The 21,881-nt window shown below is 40.8% G+C and overlaps 2 protein-coding genes across 2 annotated transcripts in view; one reads left to right on the plus strand and one right to left on the minus strand.

The window, feature by feature from the left end:
• LOC120855950 (myomegalin) overlaps window positions 1–21,881 on the plus strand; it is a 58,258-nt gene that overhangs the window by 3,569 nt on the left and 32,808 nt on the right. The window lies entirely within an intron of this gene.
• On the minus strand, window positions 10,378–18,275 carry FCGR1A (Fc fragment of IgG receptor Ia). The gene is made up of 6 exons (XM_040230824.1): window positions 18,174–18,275; window positions 17,756–17,776; window positions 16,733–16,987; window positions 13,158–13,409; window positions 11,770–12,054; window positions 10,378–10,941 (listed from the first exon to the last, which is right to left on the minus strand). Exons 1-6 carry the CDS (start codon window positions 18,202–18,204, stop codon window positions 10,736–10,738), a joined length of 1,050 nt encoding a protein of 349 aa, XP_040086758.1. The 5' UTR covers window positions 18,205–18,275; the 3' UTR covers window positions 10,378–10,735.

A 21,881-nucleotide genomic window follows, 5' to 3' on the forward strand; every position in this document is an offset into this window, starting at 1 on the left:
CTCCATGTTTTTTTTTGCACGTTATCCACATATATTAGCAAAATCCATTTACCTAAGTTTAATCTAATTTCAGCCTGACCATGCATAAAAGTCCTCATGTGTTTTTACTCAGCACATATATCCTACTTTCCTATTATATACTGATAATTTTTTCCTTTATTCTTAGTAGCTTTAATTACACATTTAGATCAGAATCCTCAACTCTTAAACACCTTAATTTTTAGTGAAAACCAAGAGGCAAGTAACTGTGAACTGTTTGTCATACCAGCATTTTCTGATTGGAAACTTATGGACTGTAGCCCTCCAGGCAAGAATACTAGAGTGAGTTTCCATGCCCTCCTCCAGGGGATCTTCCCAACCCAGGGATCAAACCCAAGTCTTCCACATTGCAGGCAGTTTCTTTACTGTCTTATTTGACGTCTAATAAATCTAGGTACATTTAGCAAAACAACATACTTAAGCTAGCTTCAATACCAGGTATCAATTCAGTACTGAATATTTTTCCCAGATCATGATTTGAAATTCATTTTGGCCAAGTTTCTAAATATTAGGAAGTATTTAATTTGTAAGCGCTTACTTTTGAGTCAGTTAAATAAAGATCATTTACAAATTAACTCAGAAGTATTATAACCAAAAAATGGTCCAGTTCTGGAGAATGCAGCTGAATAAGCTGTATTCAGGAAACAAATTTGAGTTTCCCATAGCCGGCACACTTACACACAAAAGAAACCCAAACACATACAAAGAACAAAAATGTAATCCCTGCAGGACAAAAACAAAAGGGTGAAGTTCAACAACTTCCTCAACTTTTTCAAACCAAGATTCCTCTTATTAATAACAAACAACATGCAAATTGAAAGACAGGAGATCATGACTACATGTGTCATGGCAATTCACGCGACAAACACAAAACCAGAAATAACAGTAGGAATAAGTTAACTTTACTTAGTTAACTTCATGCTTTCTGCTAGTATTTTTTATTTTCTCAGTGTCAGAATTCTGAAAAAAGTATTTCATCAAGCCAGCTTTCTCCAACTGCATATACAAAAAAGGGCCAGTTTTGAAATTTAAAAAGTTTCATCTTGACCAAATTTTCCCCTCCTCCAGAGTCTAAAGAATATAGTGGCCATGCAGTGTAAAAAAAAAATCTTTTTTTTTAACCCTGGGTGGGGGCACTATAAGATGGAATAGAGCTCTGATTATTATCAAATGCCAGGTGTTATCAAATACCAAACAGTGCGAAATGGTCTCTAAGATTCACAGTTCCCTAGCACCAAAAAAATGAGACTTCCACCCATTGCAAAGGGAATATCCCAACCAATGTTCCACCACAGGCGAAACCCAGCTCAATAGGGAAGGATACCTGGTGTCATCATCACATGCTAGCTCCATTATTCAAAGACATCTCAACTAACCAGTGAAAATCCTGAATCACAAACATACAATATGCAAATAACAAACGTGGTCCCACGCACAGAAGGACAAACCAGAGTGGCCCACCCCAAAATGATACACACAAAAACACAACAAAGAAGCTACAGTCACACAGACAGATAATTAGAGAAAGTGAGTTTAAAATTCCACTTCCACTACCAGAGGTCTCCAGAGTAGCCCAGCTCTCAAAAGAGAACGGACCCAAAATGGCTCACTTTCTGCAAAGGAAGTAGCCCAAATGGAGTGGACAGAATTCCTAGCTTGTGCAAGCTTGAGTGACGTACTCCAGGCAACGCCAAATGTGGACCATAGCTCTGGATGTTTCTTTGCTCCAAACAGCCTTGTGCCTTGGGGCAGCTGGAGCCTGTAAGGGAGAGTCCCTTCCATTTCCCCAGAGCAAAATGAACTCCAGCAGCTGCTGGGTACTCGGGAAGGGGCTGCCCCTGGCCAGGGTCAAACTGCCATGGGCACAGATGTCCTGCCCCAGTCACCATAAATTGTTATTGAAATCTCACATCCATGTGCCCGATGCACAGTGAGGCCCATCAGTACTAAACATGAGTCTGGAACAGAGAAGGGTTTAAAATACCAGTTTGCCTTCAACTTCTCCAATGGCTCAGTGGTAAAGAATCCACCTGCAATGCAGGAGACCAGGGTTCGATCCCTGGTTGGGAAGGTCCCCTGGAGAAGTGCAGGGCAGCCCACTCCAGTATTCTTGCCTGGAGAATCCCATGGACAGAGGAGCCTGGTGGGCTGCAGTCCATGGGGTTGCAGAATTGCGCATGACTGAGGACATGCTACACACTTGTTTTACTTGAAGATGTAATGCTGAATCTGTTAGAAGTGAAAGACTTCAAGTTTTTAAAATCATGCCACCTGTTCAACTAAGAAACAAGATTGAGTCATGATGAATGAAGATCAACCCCTTCCCTTTACTGAGATGATGCAGGGAGACAGGGCTCTTTTGAAATTAGCTGGTATTTCCCAGCATGCTTTTGGCGTAGCTTGAATACTCTGTGATTGCATTTATGCTCTTGTCACAGTATTTCCAGCTCCTTGTTTTTGCTTACTTTAGGATTTCACATCCTCTTTGTGGTTGGGTGTAACGCAACGTTCTGACCCAAGCATTGGAAGTTGAAGTGTTGGTTGTGACTTCTGGGCTAGAGCGTTTAATTCCTGGTTTGAGATGTTCCAGAACTCTTTTTCATTCTGGCACAAACAACTGGCCTTCTCCCTCCCTCTCAGTTGACCCTAGAGTAAATATGAACAACAAAACTTTATTGGTGTAAGGTGCTGGGATTTGGGAGTTGTTTAAACCCCCAAACAACGTGTTATAGATTCGAATACAGCCTAATTCATAGATGAATAGATTAGGTATAGGCTGTGCATGTTTGTTGTCCTAGATGAGATAATTTGCTGTTGTTATCAGGTAGTAAAGAATTCATCTACCAGTGCAGGAGATGCGAGAGATTTGGGTTTCATCTCCGAGTTTGGGAAGATCCCCTAGGGTAGGAAATGGCAACCCACTTCAGTATTCTTGCCTGGAAAACTCTGTGGAGAGAGGAGCCTAGTGGATTACAGTCCATGGGGTCACAGAGTCAGACACAACTGAGTGACTGAGCATGCACAAGGTTATTATCAAATATTTCTTACTTGCACTTTCTTTGCCTTGCTCTCAGAGGACTTTTGCCGCAGAGCCAAGCTTTTTTTTTTTTTTTTTTTGTAAATAATAATGCAGGGAAGCAAGGTCTTCAAATAAAAATTGTTGTGAAATGGCTGCCCTACCTCTCTACAGTATACTAGGATTTAAAACATCTCAACATGGGCTAACAGTGGTTTTTGAATATCTGACTTGGCACCTAACTCCCATATGTATAAGACAGAGAAAGATGAAAATTACCTCTGGTTTGTATAATAGTTCTTTTGTCTCTTTGGTACACTTGGAGATTTTTTTTTTTTAATCCCTGGGGTAGTGTATCATGATTTGGGATGGGTGAGAGCTACCCATCTTTCACCCGCTTTTCTTTTGTAAACTAGGAGAAGGATGAGTGGGAAAGAAGAGCTTTAAAAGGATGAACCAGCTTCAGCATTTACAGCAGGCATGTTCTTAGGCTGCACAAATGTAATGAAAGGGTGCATATGGAAATTGATGATTTCCATCAATTTTCCATCAAGGGATGAGTCTCTTAAACTATCATTGCCAAAGTACCTGTTAGGACATCTTTATATATCCCTGTGAGTTCGTACAGCCTTCGAGGACACCTATGCTGGTGAGTGAAGCAATCCATGTGTGTGACAATAGGGAGTGGTGGTGACTGTAGAATGAAATGCTGTACAGTGCTTGTTTTACCAGTGTTGAATAAAATCATATTGACCCATTTCTGGGTCAATTGATTCTGCAAATAAAATTAGTAGGCTTACAATTCTTTTTAATTAATTTATTTTTGGCTGCACTGGGTCTTCGTTGCTTTGCAAGGGCTTTCTCTAATTGTGGTGAGTAGGGGCTACTCTTCCATACAGTGCGAAAGCTTCTCATTGTGGTGGCTTTTCTTGTTGCAGGGTACAGGCTTTAGGTGCACGGGTTTCAGTTGTTGCAACCCGTTAGCTCATTAGTTGGCGGCTCCTGGGCTCTAGAGCACAAGCTTAATAATCGTGGCACTGGGGTTTAGTTGCTCAGCAGCATGTAGAATCCATGAACAGGGATCGAACCTATGTCCCCTCCATTGGCACAAGGATTCTTATCCACTGCTCCACCAGGGAAGTCCCCAGGCTTGCATTTTGCATCTAATATTAACTAGTGAAATTCTAAACCCTGACTTTAAAACGCAAGCCTGTGTAACACATAAAAGTATAATCAGAAAAAAAAAAAAAAAGAAAATATTTTCTTGCTTACAGCTAGAGGGAGAGACAACATTTTTGCTTCATAAGACAGCTCAAAAAATTCAATTTGAGAAGGTGTTAAACCAAAAACATTCACAGGAATATCAAGCTTATTCTCCTGTCCACAATGGAGGTATGGTACAATTATTTTTAATGTTTTGTTCTCTGTTACAAGAAGTGTGTCCCTAAACATGTTATATGAATATCTTATGAGACTCCAGAGGCTTTACAATTGTTGTTATGACTTACAAACTGCTCAGGTTGGACTTTCTGGAAGCAGAGGCTGAGGCAGTGTTTGGGGTGAAGTGAAGTGAAGTTGCTCAGTTGTGTCCAACTCTTTACAACCCCATGGACTGTAGCCTACCAGGCTTCCTCCTACCATGGGATTTTCCAGGGAATAGTACTGGAGTGGGGTGCCATTTCCTTCTCCAGGGGATCTTCCTGACCCAGGGATCAAACCTGGGTCTCCCGCATTGTAGACAGATGCTTTACCATCTGAGCCACCAACAAGATGATTATTAGGGATGAACTCTTATGAAAGGAAGAATGAGGACATAAGATTGGGCAGAAGAGGAAATCAGATTGCAGTGTAGGCTTTGATGAACCCTCCAAGGAGCTCTGGAGCAAGTGCTGCTCCTAATAAGTTATTTGAAAAAGGCCAGGTGCAATGGTGTATATTATGCCAACATTTGCTTACAAAGGGAGATAGAGGAAAGGATGCCTTCTTTCATTTGCCTATGAAAGCATGAAAATCTCTGAGATGACAGAAAACAACCAATAGAAATTATCTTTGGAAAGGACATTAGAAGGTGCTATGGACTGAGTGTTCATATTTCTTCCCAAATTCATATGTTGAAATCTAATTCCCAACATGATGGATGGTATTAGGAGGTGAGGGGTGTTAGGCCATGGTATTAGGTCATGGGTGGTATTAGGGGTGTTAGGCCGACGGTATTAGGCCAGGGGTAAGGGGTGATTGAGTCATGATGGTGGAGTCCTCATGCGTGGTTATTAGTGCCCTTATGAAAGAGACCCCAGACAGCTCCCTCACCCCTCTGCATATGAGGACACAGAAAGAAGATAGTCATTTATAGATCAGGATTTGGGCTCTTCAGTTCAGTTCAGTTCAGTTCAGTCGCTCAGTCGTGTCTCTTTGCGACACCATGAACCACAGCACGCCAGGCCTCCCTGTCCATCACCAACTCCCAGAGTCCACCCAAACCCATGTCCATCGAGTTGATGATGCCATCCAACCATCTCATCCTCTGTTGTCCCCTTCTCCTCCTGCCCTCAATCTTTCCCAGCATCAGGGTCTTTTGAAATGAGTCACTCTTCACATCAGGTGGCCAAAGTATTGGAGTTTCAGCTTCAACATTAGTCCTTCCAATGAACACCCAGGACTGATCTCCTTTAGGATGGACTGGTTGGATCTCCTTGCAGTCCAGGGGACTCTCAAGAGTCTTCTCCAACTCCACAGTTCAAAAGTATCAATTCATTGGTGCTCAGCTTTCTTTATAGTCCAACTCTTACATCCATACATGACTACTTGAAAAACCATAGCCTTGACTAGACGGACCTTTGTTGGCAAAGTAATGTCTCTGCTTTTGAATATGCTATCTAGGTTGCTCATAACTTTCCTTCCAAGGAGTAAGCATCTTTTAATTTCATGGCTGTAATCACCATCTGCAGTGATTTTGGAGCCCCCAAAAATAAAGTCTGACACTGTTTCCCCGTCTATCTGCCATGAAGTGATGGGACCGGATGCCATGATCTTCGTTTTCTGAATGTTAAGCTTTAAGCCAACTTTTTCACTCTCCTCTTTCACCTTCATCAGAGGCTCTTTAGTTCTTCTTCACTTTCTGCCATAAGGGTGGTGTCATCTGCATATCTGAGGTTATTAATATTTCTCCTGGAAATCTTGATTCCAGCTTGTGCTTCTTCCAGCCCAGCGTTTCTCATGATGTACTCTGTATATAAGTTAAATAAGCAGGGTGACACTATATAGCCTTGATGTACTTCTTTTCCTATTTGGAACCAGTCTGTTGTTCCATGTCCAGTTCTAACTGTTGCTTCCTGACCTGCATACAGGTTTCTCAAGAGGCAGGTCAGGTGGTCTGGTACTCCCATCTCTTGAAGAATTTTCCACAGTTTATTGTGATCCACACAGTCAAAGGCTTTGGCATAGTCAATAAAGCAGAAATAGATGTTTTTCTGGAACTGTCTTGCTTTTTCCATGATCAAGCAGATGTTGGCAATTTGATCTCTGGTTCATTCACTTTCCTTTTTTCACTTTCATTTGCCTTTTCTAAAATCAGTTTGAACATCTGGAAGTTCACAGTTCACATATTGCTGAAGCCTGGCTTGGAGAATTTTAAGCATTACTTTGCTAGCATGTGAGATGAGTGCAGTTGTGCCATAGTTTCAGCATTCTTTGGCATTGCCTTTCTTTGGGATTGGAATGAAAACTGACCTTTTCCAGTCCTGTGGCCACTGCTGAATTTTCCAAATTTGCTGGCATATTGAGTGCAGCACTTTCACAGCATCATCTTTCAGGATTTGAAATAGCTCAACTGGAATTCCATCACCTCCACTAGCTTTGTTCATAGTGATGCTTTCTAAGGCCTACTTGACTTCACATTCCAGGATGTCTGGCTCTAGATGAGTGATCACAGCATAGTGATTATCTGGGTCGTGAAGATCTTTTTTGTACAGATCTGTGTATTCTTGCCAACTCTTCTTAATAACTTCTGCTTCTGTTCAGTTCAGTTCAGTCGCTCAGTCGTTCCAACTCTGTGACCCCATGAATCACAGCATGCCAGGCCTCCCTGTCCATCACCAACCCCCGGGGTTTACTCAAACTTACGTCCATTGAGTCGGTGATGCCATCCAGCCATCTCATCCTCTGTCGTCCCCTTCTCCTCCTGCCCCCAATCCCTCCCAACATCAGAGTCTTTTCCAATGAGTCAACTCTTTACATGAGGTGGCCAAAGTACTGGAGTTTCAGCTTTAGTATTATTCCTTCCAAAGAACACCCAGGGCTGATCTCCTTCAGAATGAACTGGTTGGATCTCCTTGCAGTCCAAGGGACTCTCAAGAGTCTTCTTCAACACCACAGTTTCTGTTAGGTCCCTACCATTTCTGTCCTTTATTGAGCCCATCTTTGCATGAAATATTCCTTTGGTATCTCTAATTTTCTTGAAGAAATCTCTAGTCTTTTCCATTCTATTGTTTTCCTGTATTTCTTTGCATTGATCACTGAGGAAGGCTTTCTTATCTCTCCTTGCTATTCTTTAGAACTCTGCATTCAAATGGGTAAATCTTTTCTTTTCTCCTTTGCTTTTCACTTTTTGTCTTTTCACAGCTATTTGTAAGCCCTCCTCAGACAGCCATTTTGCTTTTTTGCATTTCTTTTTCTTGGGGATGGTCTTGATTCTTGACTCCTATACAGTGTTATGAACCTCCATCCATGGTTCATCACACAGTCTGTCTATCAGGTCTAGTCCCTTTAATCTATTTCTATTTCCACTGTATAATCGTAAGGGATTTGATTTAGGTCATACTGAGTGGTCTATTGGTTTTCTCCACTTTCTTCAATTTCAGTCTGAATTTAGCAATAAGGAATTCATGATCCGAGCCACAGTCAGCTCTTGGTCTTGTTTTTGCTGACTGTATAGAGCTTCTCCATCTTTGGCTACAAAGAATATAATCAATCTGATTTCAGTGTTGACCATCAATCTGTAAGCACCTTGATCTTGGATTTCCCAGCCTCCTGATCTATGAGAAATAAATTCTTCTGTCTACAAGTGACCCAACCTATGGTATTTTTTAATAATAGCACAAACAGACTAAGTACAAAGGGCTTGGAGTCTGAGATGGAAAGAGATTTTTGTACATTTTGGATTTGAGTATATATTCAAAAACAAAAAAATTATTACAAATAGATAATGTGATACTAAAATATTCAATAAATAGTCTTAGCTATTCTGAAGAAAGCATTGGGTTAAAAACATGTAAGACTTTGATTTGTCCTGATGATATTAAGTTCTGAAAGATTTAAGTAAAATTACTAGAATTTTTGTTCTTATAGGTGGTAAAAGACCACTTAGGTTTGTTTACCAAGATACATCTGATTATAAATCTTGAATACATATCCATGCATTAAGTTATCATTAGTTGACAAGATGGTGGCCAAATGAATTTGTTGCACGTGATCTGGAGCCTAAACTTAGTTTTCAGTGCACTTTCTGAAGGGAATTGGTAAAACATACCTCCTATATCCTCCAGTAAGTAAAAGCTAATGTCAGCTTTTACAAAATCACTTCTGGGTGTCCCTGCATGCTAATTCCCACAGCAGAGGAGCCTTTAAGAATCAGAGGCATTTTGGAGAACTGCCTGCGGGAAACGTCTCGAGTGTACAGAGGGGCATGAGACTGGCATGGTGGCACACAAACCACAGGAAGCAGAATGGCTCCTTTCCAGTGATCAGGCATGCTCCAGAGGCTGGAGTCAGCAACCATCTCGTGACTTTTTTCAGCTGTGCCTCTCCCTGCAAACTGAAAACTGGTGTGAAGATTCAGGTTGATCAGTGCATTTTTCTTTATGTCTGAAACAAATTGAATTTAGTGATTCAAAATATGAGACCATGAGGTCAAGTTTCCCTGTGGGTGCCTGTTGATTTGTCTCTAGAGCAGACCTAGAGAATCTTTCACTTTCCTTCCCATGGTTGCCTGGTCCCGCCATACATAGGCTTTAAGCAAAGGTGGAAGATGGTGAACAAAGAAGAGATCTGGGTCCTTTGGGCCTCTTTCTCCAGGAGGAGCCAGTGATTTCTGTGTGTTTCCACACTGGATGGAATAAAAATAAAGAGGAGTGAGCCCTTAGAGAGACAGGGCAAGTGCTAGGGAGACGGCACTCAACCCCTGTAGAGAAACTATAGGGCTGTACACCCACCTGGAGAAAGAGGGAGGTGGCATCAGACCTCGACCAGACCCAGCACCAAGGCTTGCGGACCAGGCAGGTGTGCCTCCATTTGGGGATCCCAAGAGCCTGTTTCCAGCTATACACTAGAAATGAGGGTACATGGAGGTACAGATTGTTCAATCAAGAAACTTAACTGAATCAGATCCATTTTTTAAGTATACTAAAGTATATGTGAGAAAATACTGTGGCAAAGATACAAGCATGGAAAACTCTGGATAGGAAGCACAAAAGAAAAGCATGGGGAAGAAGGAAGTACTTCTGGATATGTTAACCATGATTGGCTTCATTACAATTTCCGCCAGGTCTGTATTCATGTCTGCCTCCAATTTTCCGTCCCCAGGGAGCCCTATTCCTGAAATTCCATCCACCTAGTGAGGGTAGAATGTAACTGTCTCCTCTTGAGTGTGACTGTCACTTCCTGCTTCAATTCCCAATTCCTCAGGCTAGAGTCTTCTACAGACAGTCTCTCCAGAGAGGGTCTTTGGGCCTCTTTCCTATGGAACTAATTCCCTGCAATTCTAATTTCTGTTTCCACAGTCCATAAAACCAAATATGGGTAATCAATAAGGCTCCTATGATGCTCTATGACCATTTCTTTTAATACAACTGTTGGAGTTAAAATATTTCTGTTGAGATGACAATTACTGTACTTTTTTTCTTAACATGAAGGGGAGAAGGACATTCTCATTGTCCACAGACTAAGGAAGCAGGGGGCCTATGGTGCTCTTCCATCTGCTTCAAGTCGCAAGTCTCTGATCACAGAAAGGTTATGAGAAAACCTCAAAGGAAAGGGCAAAAGTGATACACCCATTTTTCATCATGAGTTACTTCCTTGTATCTCGTTGAGGTGTATGCAATACAGAAAAGTCATCAAGGGACCACCCAGACACCAAGAAGTATGAACTCTCTCATTCTCAGTCACCCAGATTCATTTGTAGGTTATAGTTCTTCCTTTTTTTGTTTATACTGTTCCCTCTTGTCTCCCTCATATCCTTCCCCTCTCTCTTTCTCTATCTTAATCTCTTACATATATACACACTTACTTTTCCACCCTGTCTCTGTAAACAAATTCTTGCTCATAAATAATAATTTGATAACAATAATTTATTGTTTTAATAGGATAATCAGGTTAGACTTGACTTCCAACTTTAAAAAAACTTTTTCTTTAGAGTAAGTCTTACTTCAAATCATCCTTGTTACCAAGTTTTCCACTTTATTTCCACTGAAGTCAACCTCCTTTATTTGCTTTATTGAAGAGTTGGGTGCCATGGGAGTCGCGGTTCTCATGTGTGTCAGCATTTGGGTGTTTGTGCCCCATGCTTACACAGAGAAGAGGGGAAGGGGCCTCTGGACCTGCGGGCACCCACGGCATGACTGCCACAGTCCACCCTCATGTGTCCTTTCTTGCAGTTGTTCTTGTTTCTGACATTTCCGCTTTCTTTTAATTGTCTATGTTTTTGAAGGTAGGAGGTACCTTCTTCCCATGACCAGAGTCCAGAGAGTCCAAATAGATTTCTAAATTCCACATTTTCTTTCTTTGTAGTTCCTTATGTATTACAATACATAAAACACTGTCCACCAAAAACATTATCCCCACTGCCAGATAGAAAAGAAAATGAAACCAGACAGGAGTTGTTGACTGGAGGCCTGTAACAGAAAACAACAGAGGATAAATGCTATTGAGAAACCAGAGGGATCTGGCTGAGTTACGTTTGGAAGAGAAGGTTGACTGAGACTTGCTATGTCTGTGCCTGAGGGAGACGCTGGGGCTTTGGGGGGCAGGAAGGAGCTGGTGGTAGCTCGAGCTGGGCTCTATGGTTTTGGACAGGGGGCATGCTCCTCGTAAGAGCCTAGCTGCCAGGGCCTTGCCAGTGCACTTACTTCCTAGTTTCAGCAACAACTGCTATCTGTGCCATTTAAAGATTAAAATTTAGTTTGAAGATAAACATTTTCCCCTCAAGAGTCTTTGTTCTAGAGCTCATATTCCCTCTACCTCAACCATATGTAGACACTTGGGCAGGCAGGTATTCATGTGCAATCCATAAAACCCCCGTCTCACCAATCTACCATGTGAGCTCTCTGAAGTAAAAAACTGTACCCCAGTGTCTTTATATCCCCATACCTATAAAATAGATAGGAAGAATTAAATATATTTTTTATTAGATTATTGGTGAAAGAGGGAGGGAAGAAAGGAGGAAGAGAGACAGAAGAGGGAGAGAGAGAAGGCAGGAGAGAATACAGAGAAAGGAAAAGAAGGGAGGAAATAAATGGAGGAAGGAAAGAGAAGAAAGAGAAAGGAAAGGAAACTTAAGGAAGTTTATGAGGAGAACAGTGAAGTTTTGAATCAAGAGTGCAAAGACCTGTTCATGGTTTTTTCCTGGGTGGGCTATGAAAAAAGTGTCGTGAGATCTCAGTCGCAGAGGAGGGAAGGTATGTCTCCTTGCGTGTCGGTCAGTTCCCCTGGTTCCCGCTCACCAAGCACTGGAAGCTCCAGCTCAGGGCTGCGCTTGATAAGATTTCCATCTTCTGTGGCAGCTTCACACCAGTATAGCCCAGGGTCTTCTTTTTTAGCAATGAATGTCTGGTATTCAGAGGATGTGGTCCTGCTCATTAGGGTCTTGTTTCCCACATAGAAGGAGAAGTAAAGCTTCAGACCAGGCTTCTCTGAGGGCAACTTTGTTTCACAGCTCAGGTTGACCAGATTCCCCTCTTGGTGAGGGGCTGAGAAGGATGTTCTCAGCACTGGGGCTGGAAATAGCTCTGAAAGAAAAGTTGATAGGGATAGGGTGGCCTGCATCAGTGTCAAGGTTCTTTTGTTTGTTTTTTAACAGAAGATATACTCCCACCCCTTTTGGGAAACCTGCTCCTAGAGAATACGTCTATAAGACAGAATTTCCCCACTTCCAGCAGAGAGGTATTCTTAGGATTTCCTCATAGACATACTTGCAGTTACCAGCTTGACCATATTTTTCTGAGGAGAATACCTCTACGTAGTTCATGCTTCACTGAATAGCCGTGTCATTTTTTATAGGACCCTCTGGTAATGTTTAACTGGGAGTGGACACTGACACCCCACCCCCCAGCCAGTTCAGTGACTCATTACTTGTGTTTCTGACTCAAAAGATAATCTGGAGGGGAATTCCCTGGAGATCCAGTGGTTTGGACTCAGTGCTTCCACTGCAGTGGGGGCAGGGTTTGATCCGGGTCAGGGAAGTAAGATCTCTCAAATTGTGCGATGCAGTCAAAAAGACAGAAAGAGATAATCTGGGACAATAATTTTTTTCCCATAGGAATGAACTATTTTTCAGACACACAGAAGTTGCTAGTGGTTATGACTACTAAGATAAAGGCCATGAAAGAGTTATATCAAGAGCCACATGCAAACTAAGACAGAGGGAACTACTTAATTAGCAGATGTTCAGAGGGAAGTGGAACCAGAGAGGGCACGTGGTCCCTGGGAGATAGATGGAAAGTATAACCACATCCTAAAGTCTTCCTCACTATGGAATTTTTATGAAGTTTCATTGAGTTATTTTCTAATAATCTTCCTACCTACCTTGAGTGCATCTCTATTCCTTGCAACTAAAATAAAATGGGTGAAGTCGATTCTCACTATGGCATGGCCTTGACATTAGCGCCTGGAGTTAGTGATGGGGCACTGTGGTATACTGGAAAGAGCAATGGACAGGGACCCAGAAGACCTCAGTTCTGCTCCCAACCCAGCCACTGACCATTGTGTGGCCTTCATAAGGCAGTTTACCTCTCTGGAGTTCAGTTTCTTCACTTGCAAATTGAAGTGATAATTTATGATGGTTCTTCTGGTTCTAATAACTAATAGCTCTATGACTATTTAGATATAGTACCTTTTATAGTGATAGATACTCCTGCTGATGTGTAGCGACGCTTTCTCTCGCCCGAGCAGTGATAGATGCCGTTGTGACTCAAGTTGGTTTTCAGAATGGTGAATTCAGAATCCCAATGAGAAAACCAAAAGGACTTGCCATCTTTGTAGAAAAGCATTTTGTACACTGTCATATTCTTCCATGCATGACACCTCAAGACCAGAGGGTCCCCTTCTATGATGACTCTGCTAGAGACCTGGAGTAGTAGCCAATCTGGAAAATATGGGCACAAAATGTGTGTATATGGTGGCAGAGGTACAAGAAAGCCAAAGCTGGACCCTGTGGGTTTATCTTTTTTCACTTTGTAAGCTTCCAACTTTAGAACTGTTGAATTTAAGGTCTGTCTTCTGTTCCTAGAGTATCTTTAGCTTTGCTAGGAAGAAAAGTAATCTTTACCAGCAGCCCCTTCTTACTTTTTCTTTCCACGTCTCAGAAGTTGGTTGGGACAAATCAGCTTACTCTGTGTGGTAGGCAGCATTTTAAAATGCCCCCTATGAGTCATACTCCTGCATGTGGCTGGAACCTATGATTTACTTCCAGTCAACAGAATAGGGCAAAGGTTCTGAAATGCCACTCCTATGATGATGTTACATTATATGAGGTTGTCTTAGCTGACTGGGCTGCAGGAAACTCCTGCCAACCTTGAAGAAGTGAGCTGACATATTGTGAGAGGGCCTGTGTGAGGGCCACAGAGAAGGGGTCTTCAGGAAATGAGACGGTCCTCCAGCTGACAGCCAGTAAAATGGCGGGAACCTCATTCTACAACCGTAAGAAACTGAATCCTGCCAATGATCATGGGAGTTTGGAAGAGCTGCCAGGAGGGACATAGCCCAGTCAGCACCCTGACTGCAGCCTCAGCAGAGCACCAACCAAGCTGTGCCAAGACTCCTGACCCATGGAAAGATAATAAATGTATGTTGTTTTAGGCTGCTGAAGTTATGGCAATTTGTTACACAGCAATAAAAAACTAATACATTCTAACTCCTGACTAATTTGTTAATGGTATCACACATACTAAGACAAACACAGAATAACAAGTATATGTAAGTGTGTGTATATATATATATATATGCTTCTAAATTGATAGGAATACTCACATATGTGCAAATCAGTGACATAGCTGGTTCAAAATAAACTCCAGATCAAATGGGCCCTCCCTTTTGATGTTCATTTCCATACATACCCCAAAAGGCCTACTTTATTTCATCTCCCTTGGGGCAGTTGGCTTGGCTAAATGAGGATGAGGTTCTTAAAGGACGAAAGAGAAAAAGAGATAATAGTGCATTCCCTCCCTCCAGAACATATCTAAGAATGGAAGGCAGGTATTCCATGCTATATGGTGTATGGTTTTTACAGTCCAGGATGCTGCCATAGAGTTTCTAAATAGAATGAACACTCTTTCTTCCCGTATTTTCATTCCCAGCCAAAAGGTGCTCAAAGACTGCACTGCCCAAACACACAGACACCTTTGCTTTCTGCATCCACGCACACAGTGGGAAATTTTAACATGCTTCCATCAGAAACTGTCAAAACTACTAATAAAGATATAAATATTTGAATGATATAATTAATAGACTTGATTTCAGGATTTATAGAATGATGTACCTTAAAAAAAGAAAATTCACATCCTGTGCAAAGACACATGCAACAGTGATTAAAAAATGAGCACATAGTAGGCCACAAAGCAATTTTCAACACACATCAAGGAACTGATACCAGATTTAACACAAATTTTGACCAAAATGCTACCTAATATATCCAGAATATACAAAGAATCACATGAATCAGACACAACTTAGCAACTAAAACAACAGTAAAAGACATGTATAAAAATGTTGGACTGAGCAACTGAGCACATACACAGTATTAGAAGTCAGTGTTGAGGGTAGTGACAAGTGAGTCTAGAAATGTTCTGGCTATGATCAATAGGGTCACAAAGAGTTGGACATGACTGAAGCGACTTAGCTTGCAAGCACACATGATATACTTCAATAAAAGTTTTACATTAAAATATAATGTATATAATATATGTAAAGTCACTCAGTTGTGTCTGACTCTTTGTGACCCCATGGACTCTACAGTCCATGGAATTCTCCAGGCCAGAATACTGGAGTGGGTAGCCTTTCCCTTCTACAGGGGATCTTCCCAACCCAGGGATGGAACCCAGGTCTCCTGCATTGCAGGAGGATTCTTTACCAACTGAGCTATCAGGGAAGCCCAAAATATAATGTGAAAGATATATAGTATACTGTAACAAATAATGTAAAAGATATTTTTCTCAGTAAGTCATCAGTGCTTGAAGTTCAAGAGTCTGTGCAGAAGCAAAGAAAATGGCCCCTTCCCAGCCCTAGCTCATCTTTTGTTATTTGAACTATGAAATGTTTCTGCTTCTGCTTGAATTATACAAAATCTCATGTTAAAACAGTTCTGTCAGCTTCCCTTACCTCTCTCGCATAGGAACTGAGTCTTGGAGTCTTAAGAGACACATAAGGAACACCTAGCATTTGCTCTGACATTCTCAACATTTCCTTGGCTAAAGCACATTTCCTCCAAAAGCACCCTTGTCTACATAAATCTAATTCTGCCTCCAGTATGAGTTAACTTTTGATTAATAATTACAAAGAAGTTTTAACATTGCTTTTGAATAACTGAATCACCCAACTGAATGATTTGTCCTGAATAATGAAACATTTTGCCCTAAAAAATACTACAGTCTCCATTTCTTGATAAGTAGGAACCTCTTACAGATTTAAGTGGATGGAGATTTTTTCTCTGCTTCTATTCACCAAAGTTTTTAATTCTCAAAGTCTCACAGTAATTTCATGTCCAGAATATTATATTACCAATATACTGTGAAGTGTGCCCCAGACTATGTGTATAAAGATGTTTACTGCAGGCACGGATTGTAAAAGCAAAAGAATGGAAACACAGTAGAAGTTTACTAATATAATGGTTAAGTTAATTATAAAAGTTGGAAGTAGATTTCTATTGATATAAACAGACAGCCAAAGTATTTTAAGTGATAAAAGTAAGGTAGAAGATAGTATATGGAGTATTCTAATCAATCACTTTTAAAAACAAATGTATATATACTAACAGTTTCATTTTTGTGGAAGGTAACTGCAAGACTTGGGAGTTTATGTATATTAACAGTTTCGTTTTTGTGGAAGATAACTGCAGGACTTGGGGTTTGGGTGGGAAGGAAATGTGATTGTTCATTTCCCTGAATTTCTATTTACTATGTGTGCAGGCATAACTTTTTTCAACAGAACAAGATAACTTTGAAAAATAAAGTCTTAGTAGGGTATCTAGATTAAAACTTAGACCCTAAGAGCTGCCCTAGTTGAGGTATTGTTGGGGCACAATTTAAGAACCCTAATGTTATGTTTTGAGTATCTTGACTTTTACCTGGTAGACACATAGAGCTGAGATGCATACTCAGATAAATTGGTACACACACACACGCCATCCAGGAAGGAGAAAACACCAATGAAGACCTTGTGATTTCTAGCCCTCCTGTACCATGCCGTACTTACCACTGTGGATTTCTAGCTGTACTGGGTCACTTGGCATTGAGAGGCCTGTCTGGCACTTGTATTCACCACTGTCATCGAATGTAGCACCATTAATACTGTATCTGGGGGCCAGGGTCTTGATGGCTGTGCCGTTGAGAAACCACTGTGTAGCGGTGTCCCCAGGCAGGTGGGGCCCCTCACACAATAAGGTTACATTTTCTTTTTGGAATACACTGACCCATGGAGGCTTCAAGGTGATCACTGCCTTTGTGGGGTCTGCTTGGGGATTAAAAGAAAAGAAAAAGATCAAGTGGAATAAAAGGGAAATCTGAGCAACTGGCAAGATGTGGCTAGCACAATGAAAAAGAAAAATCCAGTATCAATACTCAGATTGAAAAATAGGCAAGTAGAAAACTATAAAAGCTAACCATTAAGAGTATCCAGATTCTGCAGCAGAGAGTTCTATTCATGTTATTAAAGCTGCATCTCGCTATTGGAGATTTGGGGTTCCTGAGAAATAATTGACTAATTTAGGTCTCGTTGGTAAGCACGAAGCATGGTTTTAAACTAGGGCAAACTGACTGGAGCTGATTCTCCTGTCTTCTGTACTGTTTTGTCTCTGAAGGCTAACCTCAGACTTTAATTAGCATCTGTGTTGGAAATCTAGGTTCAAACTCTATACTTTGAAACCTTCAGTACCTGTTTGGTTCTCTCTGAGGAGAAGAAAAAATAAATAATTTTTGTCTAAAGGGGAATGGTGTAGGGGTTATTGGAAAGCACAGCAGAGCTACATCTATGCTTTTGCAAGTTTGGTCCTTTCTTGTTATTATATAAACATTTCTTTGACATTTAATCAAGAGATCAGGGTGCATTTGGAAAATTTTACAGAGAAACCTTAAAAACCAGGATTTGGTCACAGTCATACTCTGAATATAGGGAATTTTACATCATTTATAAATCTTTCTCCTTTCTACTCTCCCTCTACTCTCTTCTTTAGAATAAGGGGACCCATTCTGTGACAGGAAAGGAAGTTGAGTTACTCACCCACTTGCTCAGCAACTGGAGCTGTAAGAGACAAAGAACAGAGACATCAGTTGGTCAGTGGGAGGTGACAAGGAAGGGAGAATTGAGGAGACAGAATTAACGTGGACTCTGAGGGACCAATTTAGGTCTCTTGAGTTTCTCTTTACCCACTTTTCCCAAATGGGGTACTGGTGATAATGAACAGCCTACAGATGGTTATTGGTGGGGCTTTATTTTGAGACTCTGCTTCCAGGCTTATTGTTACCGCAGAGTTTCCCTCCCCAGTTTTTTGATACAATAGACACGAGTAAACCATGGAAGCACAGAAACAGTTGTCTCCATACTCATGAGTTCTAGCCTAGGATACCAAAGGAAGACAAAAAGTCCTGAGTCCCCACAGCCAGAGCCGTCTAGTTACCCCCTTCTAAACCCAACTTACCCCCAAGGATCAGAGCTATCATGAGCCACATCTCCAATCTGACAGGAACAGTGAAATCTGTAACACACAAGACATTAAAGAGTTTCTGTTTGGGGTTCTGGAGTCAAGATTAGAAAAGAGGAAGGAAATTGCTTTTCATCATGCTCCTTTTCTGGGAAACGCATCCCTAATTCTTGAAGCATGATCTCATTTTCATACTTCTAGGCTTATCTCCCCGTTTGACACTCTGGATTTGGGGTTTATGGAATTTGCAGAATCCAAGGGAAGGGGTAAAGTTTTGACATTCTCTTCTGATTATATTCTCCCTCCACCAATTCTGTTTCTTGGGGCTAGACTATGGCAAATCTCCATTTTAAAAAAATGGTTCAAAGACTGGCTAATGCCTTCGAAACCTGATCATTTGAATCCAGATTTTCTATATCAGTGTCGATGAAGCATGTGAAGAGTTACTCATCTGTGCAAACCAGCCTCTGTACCTCTGGAAAAACATGCAGGATTAATATCCTATTTTGGTTTTTAAAAAAGCCATCCCCTAAAAGACGATATGAATTTGGGATATTTATCTTGGCTGAATCCAAGGAAGTTCAATGTTTAATGTGAGTACAATAGAGAAGAAAAATAACTCATATATATGGGTGGAAATATCCCTCAGAGAGAGTTTCAGAGTCCAGCTGGGAAGCCCTTATGCCACCAAAGTGAGCTAGTTCCTGAGTCAGAGTTGCAAAGATACAAAGAAATTTTTAGATATTTCTGTTAGGAGAGAAAGTAAACTAAACAGAATCAAGGATGAATTCAATGAGTACAAAGAGAGACTTGGGTAGTAATGTTACTGACAGACAATTTAAAATGATGACAAATAATGTTGTAGATTAAATTACTGGCTCCAATTTCTTATCGCTCCTCGAATCTACCCCATCTCTACAGCTTCATGAGAGGCTGGGGGTATTTCTCTGATCCTTGGCTTTGGCTCATCCATGTGATTTTCAGTGACCAATGAAATGTGGATGGAAACAGACTTGTGTTCATTCTGAACCTAGGCCTTAGGAAGCTTCACATATTGTTTCTCATCCTCTTATACTTCTGTGATTGTCATGATAAGAACGTATTCTGGCTAACTAGCTCTGTTGTGAGGTGAAGCTATCCTAGCCCTGAAGTAGAGCTGCTCCATCTGCCCTGCAAACTTCTAGTGAGAAATAAATGCTTACTGTTTTATGCCACTGAGATTTTGAAATTATTATGGATCTGTAGCTGACCGATAGAATGAAAAGCAAGAAAGAAAGGTCTAAGAATAACTCAAGATGTTCTGGGAGCGATGGGAGAAGCCTCAGCTCACTCCAATTTACTCTCAAAGTCTGTATTCCAAACTATTATACTATTTTGTCTCCAAAGTGTTCTATTGTGTAGCTGTACCATACTGTATTTCACTAACGTCTCTTCATGAAGGTTATTTCTAATGTTTTACTGTTATGACCAGCATTGCAATGAATAATCTTATCTTTAAATAGTCAACTTGTTATTTCCATAGGTGTAGTACATTCCACCTCCCCGCCCCAACTTTGGAAAGATTGTTAGGTTGTCTGTTATCATCATCATTTCATATAACTGTACAGTGCTTATTATATGCCAGAAAACATGCTCAATATGTATTTTCTCATTTAACCCTCACTGTAAACTATGAGTAGACACACTGTTCTCTCCATTTTATAAACAAAACTAGCCAGAGAGGAATTTGGTAACTTGACCAAGGTTATAAAAAGTAGAGTCAGGATTCAAAACCAGGCAGTTTGATTTCCTCTACATTCTCATCAGTAGATTATAACAGTACCTTCTTCATCCCTTACAATTCCTGCTTTCTAGCAAAACAGCTGCTGCTTTGAAAATGAGTGAATGTGTTTCATTGACCAGGAAAATATGGGGGAAGAAGTATTGTTACAGAAGAGGAACGAAAGAGATCCATAACCTGGAAGGATGAAATACTTTTTTTCTAGTAAGCATCTATAATTTCCAAAATTTGAGGATGTAAGTTTGAATTCATGTAAAAAAAAGAACAATCATTTTAACTAAGGCAGAGAGTAGTCTCTAATATTTAATGATCAGTGTATGTCATGATGCTCACAAGAGGTATTGGGAGAATTTACATCTGTAAAAAATTCTTAGGAGCAATTTAAGTAAGAGGATGACAAATGCTAACTCAGGGAGGATTGAGGTGGTTCTTAGTTACAACCACATTCTTCCCCTTTACACTCAATCCACTGGATCTCATGTCTAGATCCAAGCCTTAGTTCAACCATAGAGACATCACTGCCCAAACACAGCCCAGCCTTCAGTTCTGTCTCTACAGTTTCAAGAGCTATGAACTATGAAACCAAATGAAATAGATGATTAGAGGTCTAGCAGTGCAAGGACTTCCTGGGATCACATCATTATTCTCCCTGTTTTGGTTAGGAATATGTTATCCTAGCTCAAATAGATGGGAGTTCGTTCAGTTCAGAAAACTCATGTGGGGAAAGGCCATTTCCAGCATCAGATTTGTGGCACTCTCCTTCTTCCCTAAGGTAAGTGAGTTTAAGGGTGCTTTTTCCTTCATACATACTAAAAGAAAAAAATGATTTCCCCTACTCATGACACTTCTGATACTAGATGTATGAATTCCGCCCCCCACCGCTGCAATAAGCAATTCGGATTCTAACTACTCAAAGGGTAGATCCACATGGCCAGGGCTCGGTCCCACAAGACTGCCCCCACTTCACCTGTGCTTCTGACTGAGCAGCTATAAAATAGGAGTTCCCACAACCTCCTCTTCACGTTTGTAAAAATTATTGATGATATCAAGTTGGAAAGAATGAAAGAAAAAGAATACTTTCACACTGTGTCAATGGAAATAAATTGGAAAAGTTTGAAATATATATATGTTAAGCAGTGTATAAGCAAAATTGAACTTTTTTCATTAGGTTAATCTATTATGTTGAGCCATATGAAACTGCCAATATTGAAAGATTTTGACTTAAAAGTGGACTTAATGACAAACCAAAAGAAACTATCCACATTGAAACACAAAAAAAGAAAAAGCGAAATGTTTTCAAATTTTCAGGAGCACCTGGGTCAGAAAAGAACCAGGCCAAAATTTATTTTTCATCTTGGTAGCTCCATCTACTGGTTAGATAAGGCAGGAACTTCCCTCCTACGTAGGACATGAGGGGTAGGTGGCATAATTTCAACTCTTATCAATTTTGCTACCTCCTAAGAGAACACTCATCCTCTGTCGTCCCCTTCTCCTCCTGCCCCCAATCCCTCCCAGCATCGAGTCTTTTCCAATGAGTCAGCTCTTCGCATGAGGTGGCCAAAGTACTGGAGTTTCAGCTTCAGCATCAATCCCTCCAAAGAAATCCCAGGGCTGATCTCCTTTAGAATGACATCACTGACTCGATGGGCATGAGTCTGAATGAACTCCGGGAGTTGGTGATGGACAGGGAGGCCTGGCATGCTGCAATTCATGGGGTTGCAAAGAGTCGGACATGACTGAGCTATTGAACTGAACTGAACTGAAGCGAACACTTTTCCTTTCCTGGTTCCCAATCCATATACTTCACTGTCATTTAAGGGAGTATTTTATTGTGTTTGATGTCTTCAAAGACTACTTTTCACCTAAAAATTGAGAATGTGGTCCTAAGCCATACTTTCTAGATATTTTGAAGCAAGAAATGAGAT

The sequence above is a fragment of the Oryx dammah genome, unplaced genomic scaffold (genome assembly GCF_014754425.2).
Source record: "Oryx dammah isolate SB20612 unplaced genomic scaffold, SCBI_Odam_1.1 HiC_scaffold_28, whole genome shotgun sequence".
NCBI classification, from domain to species: Eukaryota; Metazoa; Chordata; class Mammalia; order Artiodactyla; family Bovidae; genus Oryx; species Oryx dammah.